Raw genomic sequence first — 22,500 nt, 5'->3', positions numbered from 1 at the left:
CAGTTTCAAACACGCCCTGTTTGATCAGGGACTGGTTATCTTATGTCTCTTCTCTTGGTGGTTGCGGCATAACAGGAGAGAACAGAAGTACCTACATGGGATCATAGGCTCACCAGTACTTAGTGAGAGTTACTAAGGTTGCGTTCGATTGACCGTATTACGGAATAAGAATAAGCGGAATAGCTGTTAGATTTCACTTTTTTAAATAGTAAATTTGGGAAGATGTTTCTGCAAACTTTCGCTCACAAATGCAATTTAAGAGTGATTTGTGCTCTAGTAACTCCAAAAATCTCTTATGAGGGCTTTCTTGTGATCATTGTATGAGTTCCTATTCCGGATTAGGGTCAATCGAACGCACCCCAAGACACCCGGCTTTGTTATTAGGCCATCGATCTTCGAGGTTCATAAATTTGGACTGAGAAGTTCGGCTAGGTTTTATGCTTGCTCAGGCCTCTTGAAATGTGCTTACTTACCTTTAATTCTCTGTTCACTGTCTAATGATAGAAACAGCCAGAGAAACGAGGGCACAGCTAGAATCCCAATGTATGCAAACCTTCTTCCCAGTCGGGTTGGTCGCATCCTGTTCGGTTAAAATACGTACTCAGACACGTTATACGGCACACTTATTTTACAGTTAGTACGCAGTACTTTCAAGTATTATGCAAATCATTGCAAAAGTATTATGACGTAGAATATTTGGTGATCTAACCGTTGAAAACTGATTTTCGGTTACGTTGCTTGGTGGTTTGTTATCAGCATGCAGAGTGGTCTTTGATTCTACCGAGGCCCTTTAAGTTCAAGACTAGCGTGCACACTTATGTTTGTAGACTCTATAAGTGTTGCCATCTAAAATTGATTCATTGTTTAAGATTTAAGTGTTATTTCCCACGGTAGATACGCTTGGGAAATCTTGCTGACCTCGGTGTGCACCTGGGAGGGGAGGGGGGCTCTCCCTTATAAAAGCCACATGCTTATGGGTCAGCTGCAAGTTCTTCAAAACAAGGCAGCCAAGGTCCTGCTTAATTTACCACCAAGAAGTTCATCAACTGAGGCACTACATCGTCTGGACCTGAAGCCCCTCTTAAAGAGACGACACTTCCATCGCTGTATTATGATGCAAAAATATCTGTTGGGGGAAATTGATTTTAAATTTGACGTCGGACGCAATAGGTAGTTTTCATTCTTATCTAACTCGTAGAAGTAATGATTTACACCTTCCTGGCGTGCGTACCAATTGGGGCAAGCAAACTTTTATTTATCAAGCCTCTAAGGACTGGAACAGCTTAGACAATGACTTTAAAAACATCAAATCATTGTCCCTTTTTAAGGCAAAGCTTAAAAGTTTGTGAATGATGATTTTTTAGCTATTTTTAAATTCGTTTGGTCTTGTGAAATAATTTTTAGGTAATTTTATTTTTTATTTCATTTTTAATTTGCAGGGCCCCACTGAAAACCGCCAAGGCCAGTGGGCTCCCTGGATAAATATTATTATTATTATTATTATTATTATTATTATTATTATTATTATTATTATTATTATTATTATTATTATTATTATTATTATTATTATTATTATTATTATTACATAGGTATGTGCGGCGCCGGCCAAAATGTACAATACGGCTTTTGAATCGTTTTGGACTGAAATAGGGTATAGATTTTAACCAATTTGGTCTGAAAGTCCGAACTGAAACAGTATGCATTTACAGAAATGGGTATAGATTCTAGAAACTAGGTGTGAAAATGCCGTGTATAGTCTTTTCACCGGCAGACCGACTATTGAACCTGTAAAACCACTGATCGAGCGCACAAGCAATTCCATAAATGAGTGTAAACGCAAGAGCTAATAAGAAAGGAAACGAACGGTAGCGAATGAAACAGGAGAGTGCATGGGGTCAGAAATGAAATGAAAAGAAAATCACGGCTTAATGAAACATCGCATCCTGAACATTACTTTAAAAAAAAGAACAGCGTGACTACCTTTTAGGCTGAATTCTCACGGTTCATCGCTTAGCAGAGCTACAACAACCATGGTGTATTTCAAGATGAATATATTGGCTTGGGTAATCCGTGTGATTTGTAATTGGACGACAAATTGATAACGTATAATATTTAACGAGGGTTAAGAACTATGGGAAGCCAACGTTATTTATTAATTGTATTTATTTTGTTACTTTATAAACATTTGAAACTCTAGGTTTTCGGACAAAATCTATCTTAGTTCTGTTTGGCTTTCAGAATTATTCTACTTTTGCTTTTTGAAAACCCCACTACAAGGTTTCGTGATTTTAACTAGATATGGCCCTTGCAGTTGATAGGTTTTAGTTTAAAGCTAACTTTGTTGTTTTTGTTGCTGCCGTTGAAGTTTTCGTTTTGTTTTGTTTGTTTGTTTTCTGTTAGCCATGTGCATATGTAAGCTTTTCAAACAAGCGTAAACAAGCTAATCATAAGATCAACTATAACCACCCTTTGTTATAGTTAGAATACGCATATCACATTGCATGAGACACCAGGGTGCTATTACAAAACCTATCAACTTCTGGTGCAAAAGCAGTGCGTTATCCAGTACTTAAGAATTACCGTAAACTAAATCTTCTTTTTAAACAAGATTAAAAACTTTTGCGGGAGGTCTCATCATATTTTCGAGGAGTGTGACATACTGAAACTCTCCTTCATCTCTAACGAGACATCTCAAAGAAAGTAAAAGAAAAAACAAGAAACGAAGAAAGGAAAACATGTCCAGCCAGTTTCAAACGTGCATGAAAGTTTAAGCCCTCTGAAGGACACTGTTAAGAGGGATTGCGAGTTGGTATACCGATAATTAAATTAGAGAGGATTTCACGTCTTGAAGGCTTGGAATGATCAATCAATTCAAGGAGATTTTGAGGTTAATATTTTCACTGAGTGCATCTACAATAACCCGGGAGCTTATATTTCAAGAGTGGGCTTTGAGAATTTTAAAGGGCATGTGATTGCTTTTATTTAGAATTGTTATCGTGTTTTCTGTTGACTACTCGATTTCTAAACCTCCGCTTTTTATTAGAAATGCCTCATTTGACAGCTAAGATAATCTCATGCCTAATTAATGACCCTTAATAACCGCTTTTTAAATTAAAAAAACGACAAGATCTTTTGAAGAATTCGAAAATGTGGAAAGAAAGGTTTTTGAGTTTTAGTTTAGCTATTTCACCGAAAAAAAAAAACAGTTTATCAATCGGAAGAAAAATGTCACTTTTGTTTATAAATAGGGCAGATTTAATTTCAAAGAACGCACATGAACTTCGACTGAACATCTGCATACGAACCACGAGGCTGTGTAATTATCTGTATTATTAAATACATTTTCAAACGGTCGGTTTACCTTTATATATAACTATCTGTTTCAAATGCAAGCGAACTTCTTTTCCGAGATTTGCGAAATTTTCTTCACGTGATGATGTTTATGCAGGTTTAAAAAATTGGTAGTGTGATAAATGCCACGATTCACATGCCAAACTTGATAGCATTCTAATGATGTTTTGCTGTTGTTTCCGCACGCCAAATTTGCTTTACATATCCTTCCTTGAAATTCAGGTTGTCGAAGAAAGAGGTAACCTGGAAACCGTGTTGTGCATGTGTGTATGTATTTAAATGTGGTTTGCCAAAAAGTTAGTTTCAATGGCTGGTGGCGGATGCTATTAATTCTAGCTCAGTTGAGATCGTGATACAATTGAAATCAAATACTCGTGCCAAACCCTTGACCAAATAGACAAGATGATTCAAATAATGAACTCTTGAGTTCGACGAGCCTTTCACGACGACAAAAACAATAATGTACTTTATATAAATAAACAAACTCAGCGAGGACTTGGCTAACAAAGGGTCGCTGTTCATGGAACAGTTTCCGCAATATACGACCGGTTGAGGGATAACAGGAGTTACCAATAGTAAACACACGATGATATGAAACCAAAACCTTACCTCTTCAGAAATTAAAAAGAGAGCAGAAACTTGCAAGATAAAATCGATATTCCTTTCTAACTTCTGAGAAGATACCCTGCGAGTTGATCCTTCAGTTGGTGACAATCCAAGCTTCAAGCCTCCAGGTTATTTTTTTCATCCGACACCGAACGCCTAAAAACCGGAGAATGTGAACTCAAATGGAACACCAGACGGCAAAATTATGCTAATCATCTCGCACCGACTCGTGTGCTGTAGGTTTCAGCTGGCTCACTGACCTTTATAATGAGATGAGCGGAACTCTTTCAGCACAATAAACTACATATGGCCTCAGGGCCTTCAGTGATAATCTGTCGATGATTTATACTGTTGTATTTCAAATGAACGACACGTGAAGACTCGGAAAGAGAAATTCGGGGTCAGCTTACGACGGAAAGAACGCTGAAAATCCGGTGGAAAGATCAATTGGCACGGGTCATTTTTATTTGGAAAATAGACGGAAATTGCCAACGAAAAAAGACGTTTGAGCAATCTTTTCTCGCATAACTGTCATCATCAGAAATAACGCGCGTGTTTTCACGTCGCAAAATATTGAAAAATTTGCCTTTCTTTTTTCTTCAGTTTTTTCTTAGCTCATTCTCTTTCCCTTTCTGAGTTTGCTCTTTCATAGTTTTAAATGAATAACACATTGCATGCTTCTTTTATGAATGATGAACGGGCAAACGGATCAGTTTTCTCCGGAAACAGTCGTTTCAAAATTAAAATTCAATTGATATCGAGGTACAGAGCAACAAACTGGCAGAAATGAATAAATGTAATTATTCAATTTCCTTTGTTTGTTCCTTCTTGGTCTCATAAGGACTGAGGAGACTGAAGAACCGGCTACATTCCTCGCCAAATAAACATAAGGTTTTGCATAACTTTGCTGAAGATGCCACCACCTCTGTAAGGTACAATACTCTCCACTCCCCTCATAGTTGAGCCAAACAGTCTTTTGTGGGGTGAGTCATTATACACTGTATTTATCAACATTGGGAGACGGCGCAGCGGAAAATGCTACCACAGACCTGACTAAGATTGAGGCTAAAAGAAAGCGAGCAGTAACTTTTCTGAGTTGGCTTTGTATTTCTATTTTCTGAGGTTCTGAAAGAGCATTAAAACGTTAGGTAACCGTATCATGGCAGACATCTTGGAGCAGCCGTTCAGCAGGTTAAATTCTCGCACGTCCTGTTAGTTCTTTTCCGTGAGCTTTCGAGTGGTTTCGTCGTTGATGTTCTATAGATCTTCGTTATTCCCAAGAGAAAAACATCGCTGCAACATTGGTTTAGTTTATACTGTATGGTAAGTGTTATTTAATAGCCAGATAGGTAGATGCAACAAGTTTTTTCCAAGTTTAAAGGACTGAAGACGCATTTTCGTGACTGAATCTCAGTCAGTCCGGAAACAGTGTCTCCGCGTTCATCGAGGATTTCAACTACCTGCAGAAGTTTTTACTATTTCCATGCAAAATTAAGGAGAAATAAAATGTCGTATTGTTAAAAGGTAAAAACGTTTCAGTTTACATTGAAACGTGCGGAGCCTTCAAAAACGGGAAACCATTTGCGTCTGTCAAGACATGTGTGACTCTCCCAACAGAGCTTCTCTTGTCAGGACGACTACAGGCGACTGAACTGAAAGAGCTAATCACAGATTAGACTAGAATTCGCCAATGAAAACTGGCCTTGATTCAAAAATTTTCAGCACAAGTTCGAGTGAGATCTGGGTACTAGATTAAACACGATCCGCGCTAATTTGAGAGTCAGCGTCAGCCTGAAGGAGTAGCCTTCTTGAACGGTAAAACAAAACATGGCGGGAGAAAAGCTCACCTCAGTAACACTCGCATTTTCACTGAATGATAGATAAATTTTCACTGAGTTGGTGACACCTCTCACTACCTGAAAAATTTATCTGTCATTTATTCACAAGGCTTAAAACATAACATCACATTTTTTTTCACATATGACATCCATCAACATTTAAATCCAACCGGGGATGTTTCTCAGTTTTCACATGAACCTAGTTACCACGAATCTCCGTGGAGCATCCGAACTAGTAATCGGAAAACTCGGTATAGCATATGATATTTATCAGATTGAGAAATTATGCAGTATTATGGTCTTGGCGCTTTGGTTTAGATCTTGGTTTCAACGAAGTGAAGTGAATGCTGTTTTATTGGGAAAGGCCGATGACCAGTGAATAATGCAGGTCATGGAATGCCTCACAGAAATCGCCCCATTAAATTGAAAAGCCCTGGGAACGAGGTCGAAATCGCCCCAAGACAGAGTCTGCTGGACACATACTTGGCCGCGATCAGCAGCCATTGAGCTCCGCTACAAAAGGCGCACATTATCACCCGCAAATTAAATCACATTCGTTTGCCGTGATATTTCTCATCATTATGCATTAATGTAAGTCGTTTCTTGAATGTTCATTTGCCGCTTTTTGTCAGAATTATTCATTTCTTTCAGTCTGCCGTAAGACTTGCATTACCATTCAGCACAAGGTCCTATTGTGTAAGTTGCCAAATTATCATCTGATAACTTTGCTCACATCCCGATTGTTCATTTTTACAAAGATTCTTATAAAAATTAGCCTGGTTTGTAGGAATGCGCGAAGAATGAGGTTTATAGCCAACGTCAGTATTCAAATTTCGCAGTTTTCGAATTGAAAACGTTTTTTGACCAACCGGATTTCATCAGAGTCTTGAACGAAAGTCAAATGCCGTGCTGCTCGATTCGCAAAGCTGCAAGACACCATTGCATTCAAGTCCATCGCGTTTCATCTTCTCTGACTCAGTATATCAGCAGAGTATGATAAGTAGTTTTTGTCATGATCCTGTTTTAATTTTGTTGTTTCGATTCTAAATAGGAATATAGAAATGATGGGTCTCGGCAATTTTCCGGCGAGTCTCGAAATCTCGGTGTCTCCAACTAGAGTCTCGGGATAAAGCGGGTCTCGGAATCTTGTACTTCGAAATTTGAATCTCAGAATCTTGCAAGCCAAGCTAAAGTTCAGTCTGAATGAACCGTCCTAAAACAACTACAACACAAACAGTAATCGTGAAAACGGCTCAACATCGCAATCGCTACTGTGAAACATATAGGCTTAGATAGATTCAGTACTCGTAAATAGCGCTGCGGCCAATTACTAAAAATAGATTTCAGTCAGTTAGATACCCCGCAAGACTCAGAAAAACAAACATTCCCTCGCTACCATTTCTGTATATAATGTCTTCCAAAACAAGCACTTCTTCTCTTGTTTTAACAACTCTAACGGAAATTGACGACGTTCTGGGTTCGCGTTTTGAGCATCGGTTAGCATGATCCCTCTGAATATACTGTAGAACAGCTAAAGCGTTGGTTGAAATGCAGAGGACTCAAGCAAAGTGGCAAGCGACGGGATATTGTTGAGCGAGTCCGGGATTGTATAAATTCAGGAAATCATCGTTTGTTGGACGTTCAGCTTGTAGACAAAAACAACAACGTTTAAAAACATTTAAAAAATTTGAAGCAAACATAACGTTAATGTGTCAGTTAAGGTTTCGCTATGTCCTCTGGAGCCTCATAGCCAGAAATTCCTCTGTTGGTAAAATAACTGAAACCACAGTTGGTTGCTCTCTTAACTGTCTCCTCAGTCGACTGCATCAGGAAACTGTAATGCACATATACTGCAGAACAGTTGGAACTTCGTGTACTTCTCTCATCTTTGAGTTAAAACGCTCAACAATTAGTGTGACAAGTGAACTTGGCTGTATTTGGGCAATATATTATAGATTTACGGAGACAACGTGTTTTCTTTAATTTTCTTTAAGGTCCCTTACGTCATTCTCACACTTTCTATCATCTTTGAGGACAACCTCATTCCCAGAGACCCTGGCCGGTAACGAGATTGCTTTGCGGATGGAACTCCGTAGGGATCCTCTACAGTCTACCTACCACCAGAATATTTCTTTGCTTCCTCAATAGCCTTGTCAAAGTAGGCTGTTGCTTTTTCTAGAGACGCGACTCCGGCTTCAATGGACGTTCTAGAAGAATTAATTCCGTGGGCAGTATAAAGTATGCCAACGTTGTCCAAGAAACCTGTCCTTGGCCCTGTAGGAGTAATCTGTTTTAAGGCGCCAACCCCAGTGTCACTAACATGAAGAGAATTTCCCTCCGAGCAGAGACTCGTAGGCTGACCAAAAGAGGCAGTAAATTTTATAACCATTACGATCCCTAGCAATTCCCCACTTTTTTCGGCAACAACGCCAAAAATACTCGCAATTTTTATACCCTTGGGTGGTAAGTATCGACCAAATTTATTGTAATAGAGCGACACCGCGTGAAGCCCAGGCGAGCACTTTGCAAAGCTCGCCTTCACCATCTTCTCAGTATTGAGCTTGAGGAGCCAAAGCGGTCATACGAGAAATGGACGACTGATCAAGAGAAAGATGTTGATCATCTTGTGGGCCGAAAATTTCGACCGCAGTTACGAGGTGCCGTAGAGTGAGGTTAGGTGTCATAACATTGACACGGCTCCCACCCGCCAGTGCGACCCCATCCAGGGGCTGTTTACATGAAGGGTGGAAGATCATAGAAGGCGAAACAACTTTTCGTTTGGCTTACATGCTGAAATTCCGGTCGGGTTGATTACCAAGAGGAGAAGGAAAAGAACAAACATCGTCGGCGTTTAGCAGCTGAACACCCGGCATGCTCATTTAGTGGAGAAACAGATGAATCTCTCGAACATCTCTCTGTATCTTGCCACAACACCGGGAAATTCCGGGCAGAAGTTATCAAGCGGTTCAGGGATTTAAGTATAGATATACAAGGCAGCTGACAGATAAAAACATAATAATAATGCTTGATATTTTAGACTGTTAAGATTATTTATTTGTAAATCGTATTTCATTGTTAGCAGCAAAATGGCAATTGTGGAAGCATCGAAACTGCAGCGAAACTAGACCTTGTTTTACAGCACTGTATTCATTTCAAGGGTTAAAGGAGTTTATCACCTCGAAACTAAAATTGCTAAATCACGGGATAAATCGCGAGATAAACTAACTAGCTAGATACAGTCAAACCTGTATATAACGGCCCTGTATATAGCGGTCACCCTCTACATGTGTATAACGGTCACTGAACAACTTCCCAATTATCGTCCCTAATATTTACTGTTAAGTTGACCTGCATATAGCGGTCACCTGTATATAACGGACGCAGTCACCCTTTAGACTTCCTGAATCCACAATTTTATTATCTTCTACCTGTATATAACGGTCACGAAATTGGGTTACGATTAACGAATAAGACCAGGGATATATCAATAACCCAAGACCCAACTGGAGGGAGGAGGTCCGGAACGATCTCTTTGATGACGAAGATGATGAAATTGCAGCTAGCCCCCCTGAGACACAAAGAGAGGCAGCGATGCCGCAGAACTTGACCTTGATGAATAAGACAGTAGCACAGGCAGTCGGGCTTGCAAGGCAGCTGAAAGACTTTCCTCAGTACTATGGACATGAAGAACTTTCTTTCACACTGAGTAAAGTCAATGATATACTACATGAAATCAAGCTTCGAGCTCCGAAATATCAGAAAACTTTAATCGACTTTTTTTAAATCCATATTGTTACGTTAAAAGCTTTCCCTACAAGGAAACTTAGATGAGTATACTCGCACCTCCCTAAAATTACACCACGGACAATTTATAGGCCTTTTTTTATCCTGATTATTGCGTTGCTGTTACTTGTTATTGCCACTAAAACGTAAATTGAGTGATAATTTGTACCTAAAAAAAATACTATTTATTGACTTTTAGGAGAGTTTAAAGGAACCTGTGTACAGCGGTCACCCTGTATATAACGGTCACCTGGCTATTTTCCAAGGGTGACCGTTATATACAGGTTTGACTGTAGCTATAGTCATATATATAAGTCACTACTTAGTTAGCTTGCATTTAACTTTTTAAATAATAATTAGTCATTTCTAAGGTGTTTTATTTATTCATTTAATTTCTTATTTAATTCTCTTTCTCTTTGCGTAATGAATCATTTCTATTTTTGTGCTGTTAATTTTCTGTTCGTTTTGAGCGTGCAAACAACTGTAAATGCTACCCACCTCGAATAGCCCTTGCTAATTGTGGGTATGTAATATTGTAATTTGTCTTTTGTCATAATAAATTGTTGTTGTTGTTGTTTTCTAAAAAAATTGAGAGAGAACAATAAATGGGCAAGCCTTACATCCGATAAATATCGCAATTGATGTTTGGTGCTCATGAAAAGAAACAAAATAATTATAACCACTGACAACAATAATACGTAATAGTTCCTTATCAGTACTGTCCTTTATATCAGAAGATGCACGTGTTTGTTCTGTTCAACTGATTATTTACATTTATTTTGTGAATCTGTGTAGTGATGTTGTTAAATACATGTAAAATGGATTAAAATACAGAAATATCCTGAACGTGAACCCGGCTTTCATATCATTTTTTGGATTTTTGTCGGACGCTATGTTTTTCACGAGTGCTGGTGTCTGCATGGGGTGATGGATTCTCAGCTATCAATTTAAGCTATTTCTCAGCTGTCAGCAAAAGTTTCGGTAATTTCTCAGCTGTCAATCAATATAATTATGCCAAAAATTAGTTAACTTTCACTTCTCACGTGTTTTAGCGGTCTCAGTTCATATCAACCGTGCCCCCTCGTTAGCCGCATAGTGTTGAGTATCAACCGATATTTCCGAAGTACTTTCGAGTGATTCCAGTCTAGTTCGAGACTTCACCGCGAACACTGCTTATCAACGTCTGACGACCTTTCGACTACTAGAAACAACTTGCAAGAGGCTCCGAGCGATCTTCAGTAAGCAACTTACTGAGGTTTCTCTCACCTCCGCAGAGGCAGAGGCTCCTTCATAAAAAAGAAGCGAAAAGTCAGAAATGGGAAGAAAAACGGAATTTTTTCCCTCGCTCCAGTCCCTTATTTGTCTCCGCTCGTGCGCGATTCTCTCAGCCCTTTTGGGTCAGCGACTTGTACCGCTGGCTCGCATTGCGTTCCGTGATGTGACCTTCCTGAAAAAATGTTGATGTCGGTTCCGCCATGTTTGTGATGCTTAGCAAATCAAGTTCTGCTTTGACGTTTACTTTTGGGTTTTTCGTGTTCATAGCATATCTTCGGCCAGTTTCAAGTCAGTGCAAGAAAAACAGTGATTGTAGAAATGGTTATTGTACTGCGGAAATGTGCATTTGCAACCCTGGATGGTGGGGTACTTGGTGTCAGTTCTGTCGACTAAGGTACGCGTAAATAACTCTTGATCTGACACACAATATTAAGCTTAACTTATGTTTTTATATTGAACAAATCACGAAATGCTATTAAGTAAGATTCTAGCTACTTGATCTTTTGGCATCGCCTGTTTCTCTTTTATCGAATTGTCGCATTTCACAAGTTAAGCTTATGTTTTTCGATTTGTAAGAAGCCGTTGTACCAAAGTCAGCAAATTATTAATAGCTTCAATCACCAGCTTCCAATCGAAAAAGAAGCTATGGGTTTGCTTCACCGTTTTAATCATGCTCTTACTTCAAAGTGTTAACTGGAAACGCTTCGATTCTTTATGTTAGAAGATTTACGTTTACCAGACATCAATCGGCTCCAGTCTTGGTGATAATTATGAATTTTTCGGCATACATGTCACTAGCAGTATAAAGTTTACTGTACGAGATACTTAGATTTACGGTATCTAAAACGTGGCAACGGTTGCGTGCTCAAGTATGCATGTGTACAAAAAACATGTAGTGGTCATAAAAATACGTTACTGTCGGTTGCATCTGTGGCCATGTGAGGACAAACCTTGCCCTGATTAGGTTTGAAACGTGGTATGTTTTAACTTGCAAGCAAAGACCCCTTTGACTGGGGATCTTGTCTCATAGGGTAGGTATGTTTTGTCTTGTGCACTAAAGCCGTTCTGTTTAGTCACAAAGCATGCCATGTTTCAAACCTAATTTGGTCATGTTTTTCTTAATGTAATTTTAACTTTTTTTTAGCTTTTGTTTTATTCTCAAACAACTGATGTTATACATACTTGTAATGGCAAATCAAACTTTAAAGATTTTGTTCAAATAATTTTTTTCTTAATAATTTTAAGCATTTTATAACACAGAGGGCAAAATTACTGAATGCTGATTGGTCAAAACAGAGGGCATTTTTTCTTAATAAATTTTCCTTTCACCGAGGGCAAAATTACTCACTTCTGATTGGTCGAGCAGTGAAAATACTTGCTCCTGATTGGCTGAGCACGCCATTTCTACATTTAGTTGGTTTCTTCATTTTGCGCCGCAACAACAACAACTTCTTTCAGGTTCTTTGGAGTTTGAATTTTTAAGCCGGATTGTTTGTGCCAAAAATACTTGGAAATCAAGTACTTCAGCTACAAAGTAAAATTCCTAAAGGTGAACTTTTGTTTCCTACAAGAAACAGCAAGACATTACTTGTGTCAAAAGTTAAAAACTTGATTGGATTTGTTTTGGTTGAAAAACTGAAAACATTCATGGCTGCTACAAAGTGCTTTCACCTTGCTACGGCTTCTCCCAACAAACGATAACCGGACAATAATAACGGTGTCCTTTTGATGGGAAGAAAGAGCAAGTCAAATTCAGTGGAAGAAATTACTCTGCTAGTTCCTTTTTTGGACCCACGGTTTGCTATTTTTATCTACATGTATCTGTGTTCGTGTGATTGTCAAGGGGTAGAAAGCTTCACGGTGCAGGTGGATAAAAATTATTCAGTTGATACCTATGTAAAAAAATAGGCACTCGAAGGAGTGCATGTGGTTTCAGCTGCCATAATGAAAAGTTATTCTCGGTGTTCGAGTGACCCTAAAAAAGGTCACTGTAAGAAAATGAAAGGGAATCTCTTCAAAGATCAATAAATGATAAAATGCAGTCTATGACTGCATGTGGCTACTGCCTTATTTTTGTAGAATATTGCAGTCTAGTTGCAGTATAAAAGCAATGTTATATAAAATTCAGGGGGGTTAATGAACAGTTCTAGTCAGTGCCAAAATGTGCAGCGTAATTTGATCGTTTGTTTACACTTTAATACACAGGGGACAGAAATAGATATGGTTGGGATCTCTCATGGTTTACATCGCTGTTTACATAAGATCGCATGGTCACAAGAAATTCCGTGAATCAGACACACAGATAAACAAACAATAAGCTTTTTTAATTGAAAAATTTATTCAGACAGACCTGTGTTCACGCCTAAAAAGGAAATTCGTACAATTTCCGCCTCAAGTCACTATTGTAAAGCACAATTTCTCGACTGTATTAAACAGCTGAAAACGTTTTTCGAAAATTTCGCCAAAGCTATTTGAAATATGGCAAATTGATCAATTTAACATAAAGCACGGTAAAATTCACATTCAAACCTGTAGTATTTTGTAAAGTGGATTTCCAGGAGCACACACTGGCGAGAACGTCTACAGCTCATGTGGTGATTTGCAGATCTTGTTTTGAGATCGCACATGTTTCGCCTTGACACACTCTCGAACAGGAATTTCTTCGCTATGAACACACTGATTTCCTCTTTTTAAGCAGCCAAGTGTTCCTTAGAAGTTGTTCTTGTGATTTACAGTATTGAAAACCTGTGTTTTCCTTCCAAGAACCACAAACTGCCACCTTGAAAATCCACGCGTGAGAGATCCGGCAGCCATTTTGAATTGAATACAAGGATCTTCCGTACGAATAAAGCCGACTGAGATCTCGTAACCTGTCGTGGTGAGCTTTCGGCATTCCGAACCTTGACGGAAAATGGACTCACTTTGCGATCGCAGATGTTTTCGACTTCACACAATCTCGAACAGGAATTTTTTCGCTATGAACGAGTTCACTGACTTTTTAAGCAGCCGAGTGTTCCTTAGAAGTTGTTCTTTTGATTTACAGTATTGAAAACCTGTGTTTTCCTTCCAAGAACCACAAACCGCCCCCTTGGTGAGCATGAGATACCTGGCAGCCATTTTGAATCTTCCGTACGAATAGAGCCAACTCAAATCTCGTAACCTGTCGTGGCGAACCGTCGGCATTCCAAACCTTTATGGAAAATGGACTTACTTACTTACTTACACAACACGACGACAATACTGGTTTCAGCTTCAGAAGCTGAAACCACAAAAATTACTTCACAAAAAACCTATGTAAAAAAATTACCTCACAGTGCAGGTGGATAAAAATTATTCAGTTGATACTCATGTATGGTTTAATTGTTGTTAGTTTGCTCATGAATTAAATTTTACTTTCTCATTGCACGTATATAACAATCAACTTTTCTTGTTTTGTCTGTTGTGTACACTAAGAAACAGGTGAGTTATTTGCTTGTTTTACTTAAAAACAGGTGTCTGAGTGTTTTCACGCTGAGCCGGGGCTGACTGTTTTATGAAGTGCCTCACTAGTTTTAAGACGATTTCGCCTTCTATGTTAAAAACAAGTGATTGCATTGAGTCCCTTGTAGAATTAAGGATTAATGTTCACTTGTATTTTCAAAGTTTTCCCAAATTGCCCTCATCGCTGCACGACTTGGGCAATTTGGGAAAACTTTGAAAATACGCATGAAAATTAATCCTTAATTCTACTCAGCCTCACGTGATTACATATACTAATCTGACAAAAAAAAAAACAGTTGGCTTTAGACACAAATAAATACAACAAACTTAGCCAAATAAGCAGGCTACAGTAGCTGAAGGAATTCCCAAAACTATTATTACTGTTAGTGTTACAGGAAAGCACATCTTTCTTGAGCTCATCACTGACATTCTTCTTCCTAAAAGAATAAGGATCTACATGTATATTCTCTTCACCTCTCTCCATATATTTCCATGGTATTTGTGGGGAGATTTTTTATAAACATCAAGACTCTTGGTGGTCAATTCCTTTATTCTGATGACCTGTATATTACTGGCTTAAGTACAGTTATATTTGTCATGAATATTAACAGGATTTTTCTCTACCTTTTTCTGCAACCCACACCTTTAGAGTCATAATCATTTTCTCTTATCATACCAGACTGTCAGAAGACAATGGCGTAATAACAGATGGAGATGGAAAGTATGCTTTTCCTTCAAAGTGTTCCTGGCTTATAGAATCTAAGAGGTAGGATTTCAATTTCGGTGTACACATTATTACATTTAACATAAAATTTGTACTTGGCTACGATGCTTAGGAGAATAAAACAATTACTGAAAATACATTGGGGTTCGGAGATGAATAATTAATGTCTGTTCTTCCCGTAAGACTTGTAGCCTCGTCTTCGTCTTTGTCTTCTTTGTAATTATTTTGTAACATTGTCATCGTGGTGTGATGGTATAGCAGTTACTATATAAATTTGCCTTTGATCAGAATTTCAGTCAGGTGATGAAAGGATTGGTGGTTTGAGGCTAGGTTAGTCTTAGACAAGAAATTTATCCCATATAACGTCTCCCTCTTTTTCCATTAAATGGGTGCCAGTAGCAAAATGCTGGTTAGGGGCGACCGGGACGGGGAAGGGTAGGGTTAACCCTTTGGTGCATACCACAACAGCCCTTAGTCAAGGAGGAGTAGTCAGTACTGCTTCATGCTACAGATTCTGGGTTAAACTCCAACTAAATAGCCATTAATCTTAGCCAGAGTACAACTAATCTTTTACTTAAGCATATGGTAGTAGCCTTCCCAAAACTACAGGGGCATACTTCTAATAAAAATAATTGCTGACCTGTCAATAATTTGCACAGCCAAAATTGGTTAGTCAGACGTTGTTCATCTAGTCTTCTCTGTGCGGTCCCAAATTCTGCCTGTAAATGAACCTTCCACGAGATCCAAGAAATCTTGGAATTAAAAAATGCAAGTACATGATTGCAATTCCCATCTGCAGGCTTTGTTTTTTCATGTTCCCAAGGGAAAGTGTGTTCAAAAACACAACCAGAGACAAAAATAATAGTCATAAATTTAGCTATTCCAGTCATGTGCCATATAATATTAAATTATGTTTTTGTCTGACAAATAATCACATTTTTGTCATTTTTTGTTACACCAAATTATCCAGACTTGTCTATTAATTTTTGGGGTATCAAGACTAATCTGCATAGTGCATCTGACAATGTTAAGCTCTAAGTAGTCGTATGTGGAGCAATAGACTTTTCTTGAAGGTCTGATTGATCAAAATGTCTTCCTACATGTACTGTAGGGGGCCAAAACTACAACCTCATGCCCAGAGGGAGGGAGAGAGAGGACCCTAGAAATGAGGTTGCCCAAAAATGGACCCTCAAATGAAGTCAAATTTCCTCGTTGTGGGTGATCTATTTCCCTTTAAAGTATAAATTATCAATGTGAGATCCAAACTGCTCATAAATATCCTTTGATGGGATAGGATAAATTACATGTACAGTCAAGAAGTACATGTTGCCAGTCATGGAGTGCACAATGCAGTCTGAGGTTCCCCTTGCCTAAGATTTAACACGTTAATAAGTACTGTAAGTGCATATTCCATGTTTGACTATCAGCAAAAAATATGTACGTGTACATGTACATGTACAACTGTAGGCTAGAAAATTGCTAATAAGTTGTTCATTTGGGAAGCAGGGATGGCACAGCAGTGAAAGCATTCGCCTCCCACCATTGTGGCCCCTGCCTTGGATTTCCTGAGTTGACTCCATATATGTGGGTTGAGTTTGTTGTTGGTTCTCGTTCCTTCTCCAAAGGTTTTTTTTCCGGGTACTCTGGTATTCCTCCCTCCACAAAAGCCAACATGGCCAATTAATTCTTTGTATTCAACGTGGAAACAGTGGACAAAGAGCTGCTCTGATCTGTGGACATGTCACTGAACTTTATTTCATTTTTTATTTATTTGTATATAATTATTTATGATTGGATTTTAATACATTTTTTGTTATTGTTTGCTTGTTTGTTTCAGTCCCAATAGCACCATTCATTTTGACCTTGAGGAGTTTGCAACTGAATGCAACTGGGATCATTTGTATATCTATGATGGCAAGTCTGTGGAAAGTCCTTTGATAGGAGTTTTAAGGTAATGAGAACATTCATTTTATTGATAGTCATTGAACTTTATATTAATAATAATAAGGCTTTTGTTGTTCGAAAGTATGCTCGTGAATATTGCAGCAAGCGTGAAATTGGGTCATGCATCAAGTACCGTGACATGAAGCATTTTGATGAGGAACAATATTCAAACGAGCACTCCATCAACACTGCTTTTGTGTTTGACGACATTGACAATGTCGTTTATGTACATATATCATCGTCATCATCATCATCATCATTATTATTAATGTACAGTATGTTGACCATGCAGTTAGGAGTTTGGTTTTTATAAGTCACAAGACTTTGGTCTGCCATTGTCTGATTTACATGACTGTAGATAAAATAAAAAATAATAATTGAAAATGATGTGTTACTCAGTCACTGACACAGGTCTGCAAACTCAGAAAAATGAATCCGGTTTCTCTCAACAACAGGAGTTGAACCGTCCTACACGTATTGACCTTCCGATTGCTAATTTTCAGATGTTCTATCACTGAGCTATAGGAGACTTGTACATGTACATGTAGGTTCATGTGTGACAAGCTTGTGAAGTTGTTTCTTTCCATTAATTTGCAGTGGTATCATAAGGGATACAACAAGAGGAGATTATGAACCTGTCGTCAAGTTAAAGGCCAGTTCTGGCTCTGCATTTCTCTACTTTTACAGTGATAAGCACTATGTTGAAGAAGGATTTAGAATCAAATACTGGTACGTTTCTGAAAGGAGCTTTAGCAATAAATGAAACTGTTGTTTTTGTTTTCATTTTGTTTTGATGTGAGCCGAGACACTCTTTTGAACAACAAAGTAGGACAAGCAGTTATTAAAAAAATGTAAGGCACATTATTAATAATTATTATTATTTAGTTTTTTCTATTTTTGAGTCCTGACTTATGTTTACTAGTAGGGCGGTGTCCAACTTATGGACATACATGTAAGGCATTATTGGGAAGATGTTCTGTTCCAGGGAGAGTCGTCCTTTGGACTTCCACAATGTTGATATTGCCTGGTATACAGTTGATGAACTTCTCCAGACCTTTCTTGACATTAGCTCTGGCATTCCTGTTACCACTGGTGACATTGTTTCCTTTGCCATACCCCACATCCTAGGTACATACATATTTCTATGTCAAGATCTTTGTACTATACTTCAACAGCTTCTCTACTTCTTCACAGTGGTATAATTATATTCTGATGGTACAGCCACATTAATGATCATGCACCTCTTTTCTTTGCTGACAATGGTGTCGTCATCATCATTATCATTATTGGTTTAATGTACTTGTAATTTGTTTGTTTGTTTGTTGTTGTAGCATATCAAGAGATTGCTCAGCTAAATGCAATTTTAATGGCCATTGTGACAAAGATGACAGCTGTGTTTGTGATGCAGGGTGGACTGGTTCAAATTGTAGTGTCCAAACCTGTATTGCTGAGTGTGTGAATGGCTATTGTGACAACACCACGAGGCTTTGTATCTGTAATTCTGGATTTACTGGTAAGAAAATAAATGTTTGTTTTGTAATTGTACACTGTATACTGCCTGTATAAAATTTAAGATTGATATCATTTTTTTCTTGTATATGTCTTGTTATTTAGCAGCATATTATTTCACTGTTTTGAAACATTTGGGATGATTATTTAATTTATAGCATATTTTTACCAGAGGGTAGAAAAACCACTATGAATCTAACCCAAGTTTTAATTACAGTGTAGTCAATTAACCCAAATGTTTTGGTGTCCCTACCTAAGCCTTGTTTCAAGGTTGCTCCAGTACAGTTCTCATTTGAGTGCTGTAAAACCATAACAAAAACATTCACTCAAAGCCATTACAACAGACGTAAGTGTACACATGACAATACTCTGTAGCTCAAAGCAAATGCAAATATGGAAAAATAAATGTACCTGCAAGCAAATCATAATTACTGGGTTTTAGGTTGAATTATCATTGTGCACTGATAATTACTGGTTGAGAAAGGGTTTGACTGCTTTGTTTAAAAAATAATCGAGTAACTGGACCTTCTGTGTGATACTCTTTATTGTGCCACTTAAATTTTTGTGTGTGATACAGGTGCATCTTGTAATGCTACTGGCAACAGAGCTGTCTGGATCCAGCATTCCTCAACAGGTCAAGGTAAGAACATGTACATTACATGCCAGAGGATCCTTTCAAGAATCATTTTTTTTAATTGCATTGTTGTGATTTTTATGTACATACGGAGTTGGTTTGCAAATGTATACCCAGGTGGAAATCTTATTAAGATCTTAGTAAGATCTTATTAAGTTTCTTATCAAGATTCTTATTAAGAATCTTATTTAAGAATCTTACAAGAATCTTACAAGATCTTGTCACAAGATTCTTACAAGATCTTACAAGATTCGTACAAGATCTTGTAAGATCTTATAAGATTCTAACAAGATCTTAACACATTCTTACTTAGATCTTACAAGATTTTATAAGATTCTTACCAAGATCTTATAAGATATCATAAGATTCTTGCCAAGATCTTACAAGATTTCATAAGATTCTTACCAAGATCTTATAAGATATCATAAGATTCTTGCCAAGATCTTACAAGATTTCATAAGATTCTTACCAAGATCTTACAAGATTTCATAAGATTCTTACAAGACTTTATAAGATTCTCACCAAGATCTTACAAGATTTCATAAGATTCTTACCAAGATCTTACAAGATTCTTTCCAATATCTTACAAGATTTCGACAAGATCTCTTCAAATATTTTTCTAAGATATTGTCAGGATCTTACCAATTAAAATTGTAGAAAGTCTTGGGAGATCCATAACCAGGATAAATTGAGGGGGCAAGATTTGATTTTGCTTTTCAAGCAAGCTGCAAAATAGGGAAAAACCTGAAGTGTATACTTAAATTTTCTTTTGGATTGCCCTGACATTTCTGGCAATGACCTACACTGGTTCATTCAAAATTAAACTAGAATCATGTGTTCCTGAGAGTTTGATCACAGCTTGCTTACAATACAAAATCTATACGTAGTACCTAGAAACTGACTTGAGGTGGATATGCTCATAGCACTTAGATTCAAAGGATGGGCCATTGTTAAACCATAACCAACAAGAAAAATCATGTGTGATAACCTTTTTATTGCTAAATCTTGGCTATTGTGAAATAAATTTATCACAATAATCTTCACAAGTTAACATGATGGAAACTTTCATTGACTACAATGCCATATACAGCTTTTTTACAAGTTCTTGTGATGCATGCTCACAAGATCAACAGCACTATAATTATTATTGTAGTCCACAAGAGTGACAGAAACAAATCTTTACCAACAAATGTTCTCTAGACTAGGATAAAGTTCTACATGTAACTTTTTCTTGTATTTGCATCAATTAATGAAGCACTAATAATAATCTATTTGACTTAATTAATCTGGCAGCTTTAAAGCCTTTCTAAACAATCCAGAGAATTATTATTTGCCAGTATTATTTTCCCAAGAAAGAAGCAACCTTAAAAACACTTGTACATATGAATAAGAGCTTGGTTTCCACTGGTACAATAATGTTCTTTAGTGTTAAAAAACAAACAAATAAATAAAAAATAAACATAAAACAAAAAACCCCAATAATTCCTTTCAGTTGCATGTTAAAAGCAAGAAAACATGAAAGCTTGAAATTATCCTGTATGGCCCCTGTGGAGAAAAAAAGAAAAATAATTAAAAACAAAAGAACAAGATATCATTTTTTATGCTATTTTCCTAATTTTTTTGCTAATTTCCCTGCTAAAAAAGCTACCAATTAGAACAATAATTATTTATTAACTAAGGTTAAGTGTATGCCTCCATTGGTCAAATCATCATGTACTGTTTGCCTCTGAGCAAATTCTGACAGCAGCCTTCTATTGGCTTCAAAATGTTGAAACACTGTTTGTTTGTGTTAGAAGTGTCTCCCTCCCTCCTCCTCCCAAGTAAAGTACAATGGAAGCAATGATGACCTGCACGCCAATTTGCCGAAACAACATTGACCAAGAGGAAAGGGGAGCAGCGTTTCAACAACTATTGAGTCAGTTTATACTGTTTGCGAGCAGAGCCTTTCAACTTTTCAGCCAAAAGAATGGCACCAATATACAAGAGATACTCAGTGAAGCAACTAAAAACAATAATTATTTGTTTTACAAATGTTGGGGATGGAATGTAGCTGAATTAAGCCACAACCCACTGAAGAGCAGGATTACATCATCATTGTGTGAACCGCACAAGAATGCTACTTTTCAGTTTATTTTGTGAGGATTTCTCTAAGCCAATTGACCATTACATTTCTTTTATGCTTACAAAACTCCAGAGTGTGGGCTGACCCATTTACAATGTACTTAATATTACTATTCCTAATGCAGGTTTGACAAGTTCATAAAAGCCTAATTTATAAGAAAAAATGATTGCATTGATCAAAAGGATTGTTACTTAGTGTTCCCTTTATAATTTATTGCTTGCTGTTTTCAACTATGATATCAAGTACTGATCAAATACTGCCATTATGTAAGTTACAAAATTTTATTTAGTATTATTGTTCCTGAGTAGAATTAGCAGAAGTCACAATTCACAACAAAATTAAATCAGTTAAAATAGATTCCAGCGGTCATAATTATAAGTGACTTTATTGAGCAGCATTTGTTGACTTGACTCTGAAGTTTTGAGTCTCAACCTTGACAACAAAATGGAGATAGGAGTTGAAAATCTACAGTAAAACAGAAAATTGTGCACTTTAAATCAGTTCTTTTAAGTGATCACAGTGACCACTAAGCTGCCATTAACTTTAATTTAGACAATGGTGCAGTGAGCTTCTCACCCATAACAATCTTGTTAGTTCCTGATGTGAGTGAAATGAGTCATACACTCCACGAAGATCATAAACTGATCTTCAAGCCAAATCAAGATCGACACAACTAGTTTTACACAACTATAACTGAACATGGCTAAAAACACGCGAGTGGGAGTAGCGCAGGCCTATCTTCTTTCCTTTTTACGCTGCGTACCCAACGAATCTGCGTATCTGTTCACAACATCGAGTAGCCAGTCAAGGCGAAACAAAGCTCTTTCAGTCATAGAAGCTTGTAGATCTCTCAATACTTCGCCCACAACATCTAGAATACTTCCCCGAAATACATTCTCATCAGCGGCCATCTTGGAATCGGAAAAAATTTTCTGTACGCGGGAAGATCATCGAATGTATTTTCATAAATTATAATGTAGAACGAGTTCTTACCCAGGTTCTGCTCGGTTCCCCGTTTGAGCCACACCCCCATCAGAACAGAAATTGAACCAACAGAACAGAAATTGGATCGGTTGTTAATTGTGTTGTAATTTCTGTTCTGTTGCTTCAATTTCTGTTTTAATGTCTTTATTTCACTTCGCGTATCTTAAATTCTGTTCTGTTTCTTCAATTTCTTTTGTGGTATGCCAATTACCGCTTCAATCTCGTTAGAAAAGAATTTGATTGCTAATAA

The 22,500-nt window shown here is 37.5% G+C and overlaps 2 protein-coding genes across 2 annotated transcripts in view; one reads left to right on the top strand and one right to left on the bottom strand.

Moving 5' to 3' along the window:
• The window catches only part of LOC146476716 (carbohydrate sulfotransferase 11-like), a 9,724-nt gene extending 5,380 nt beyond the window's left edge, over positions 1–4,344 (bottom strand). Inside the window, exons 1-2 of the mRNA XM_085114193.1 lie at positions 3,961–4,344; positions 474–580 (exon numbers count right to left, since the gene is read on the bottom strand). Coding sequence (XP_084970319.1) covers positions 474–579 — 106 coding nt within the window. The 5' untranslated portion in view covers position 580; positions 3,961–4,344. The remainder of the gene's footprint in view (positions 1–473; positions 581–3,960) is intronic.
• A 6,668-nt stretch (positions 4,345–11,012) lies between these two features.
• LOC146476715 (attractin-like protein 1) overlaps positions 11,013–22,500 on the top strand; it is a 61,104-nt gene continuing 49,616 nt past the window's right edge. Inside the window, exons 1-6 of the mRNA XM_085114178.1 lie at positions 11,013–11,247; positions 15,013–15,099; positions 16,895–17,008; positions 17,599–17,730; positions 18,333–18,514; positions 19,088–19,150. Coding sequence (XP_084970304.1) covers positions 11,054–11,247; positions 15,013–15,099; positions 16,895–17,008; positions 17,599–17,730; positions 18,333–18,514; positions 19,088–19,150 — 772 coding nt within the window. The 5' untranslated portion in view covers positions 11,013–11,053. The remainder of the gene's footprint in view (positions 11,248–15,012; positions 15,100–16,894; positions 17,009–17,598; positions 17,731–18,332; positions 18,515–19,087; positions 19,151–22,500) is intronic.

This window comes from Pavona decussata, unplaced genomic scaffold (genome assembly GCF_977016875.1).
Source record: "Pavona decussata unplaced genomic scaffold, jaPavDecu1.1 SCAFFOLD_73, whole genome shotgun sequence".
In the NCBI taxonomy this organism is placed as follows: domain Eukaryota; kingdom Metazoa; phylum Cnidaria; class Anthozoa; order Scleractinia; family Agariciidae; genus Pavona; species Pavona decussata.
Note: the sequence above shows the minus strand (reverse complement) of the source record. Positions and strands in the feature narration are given on the sequence as shown.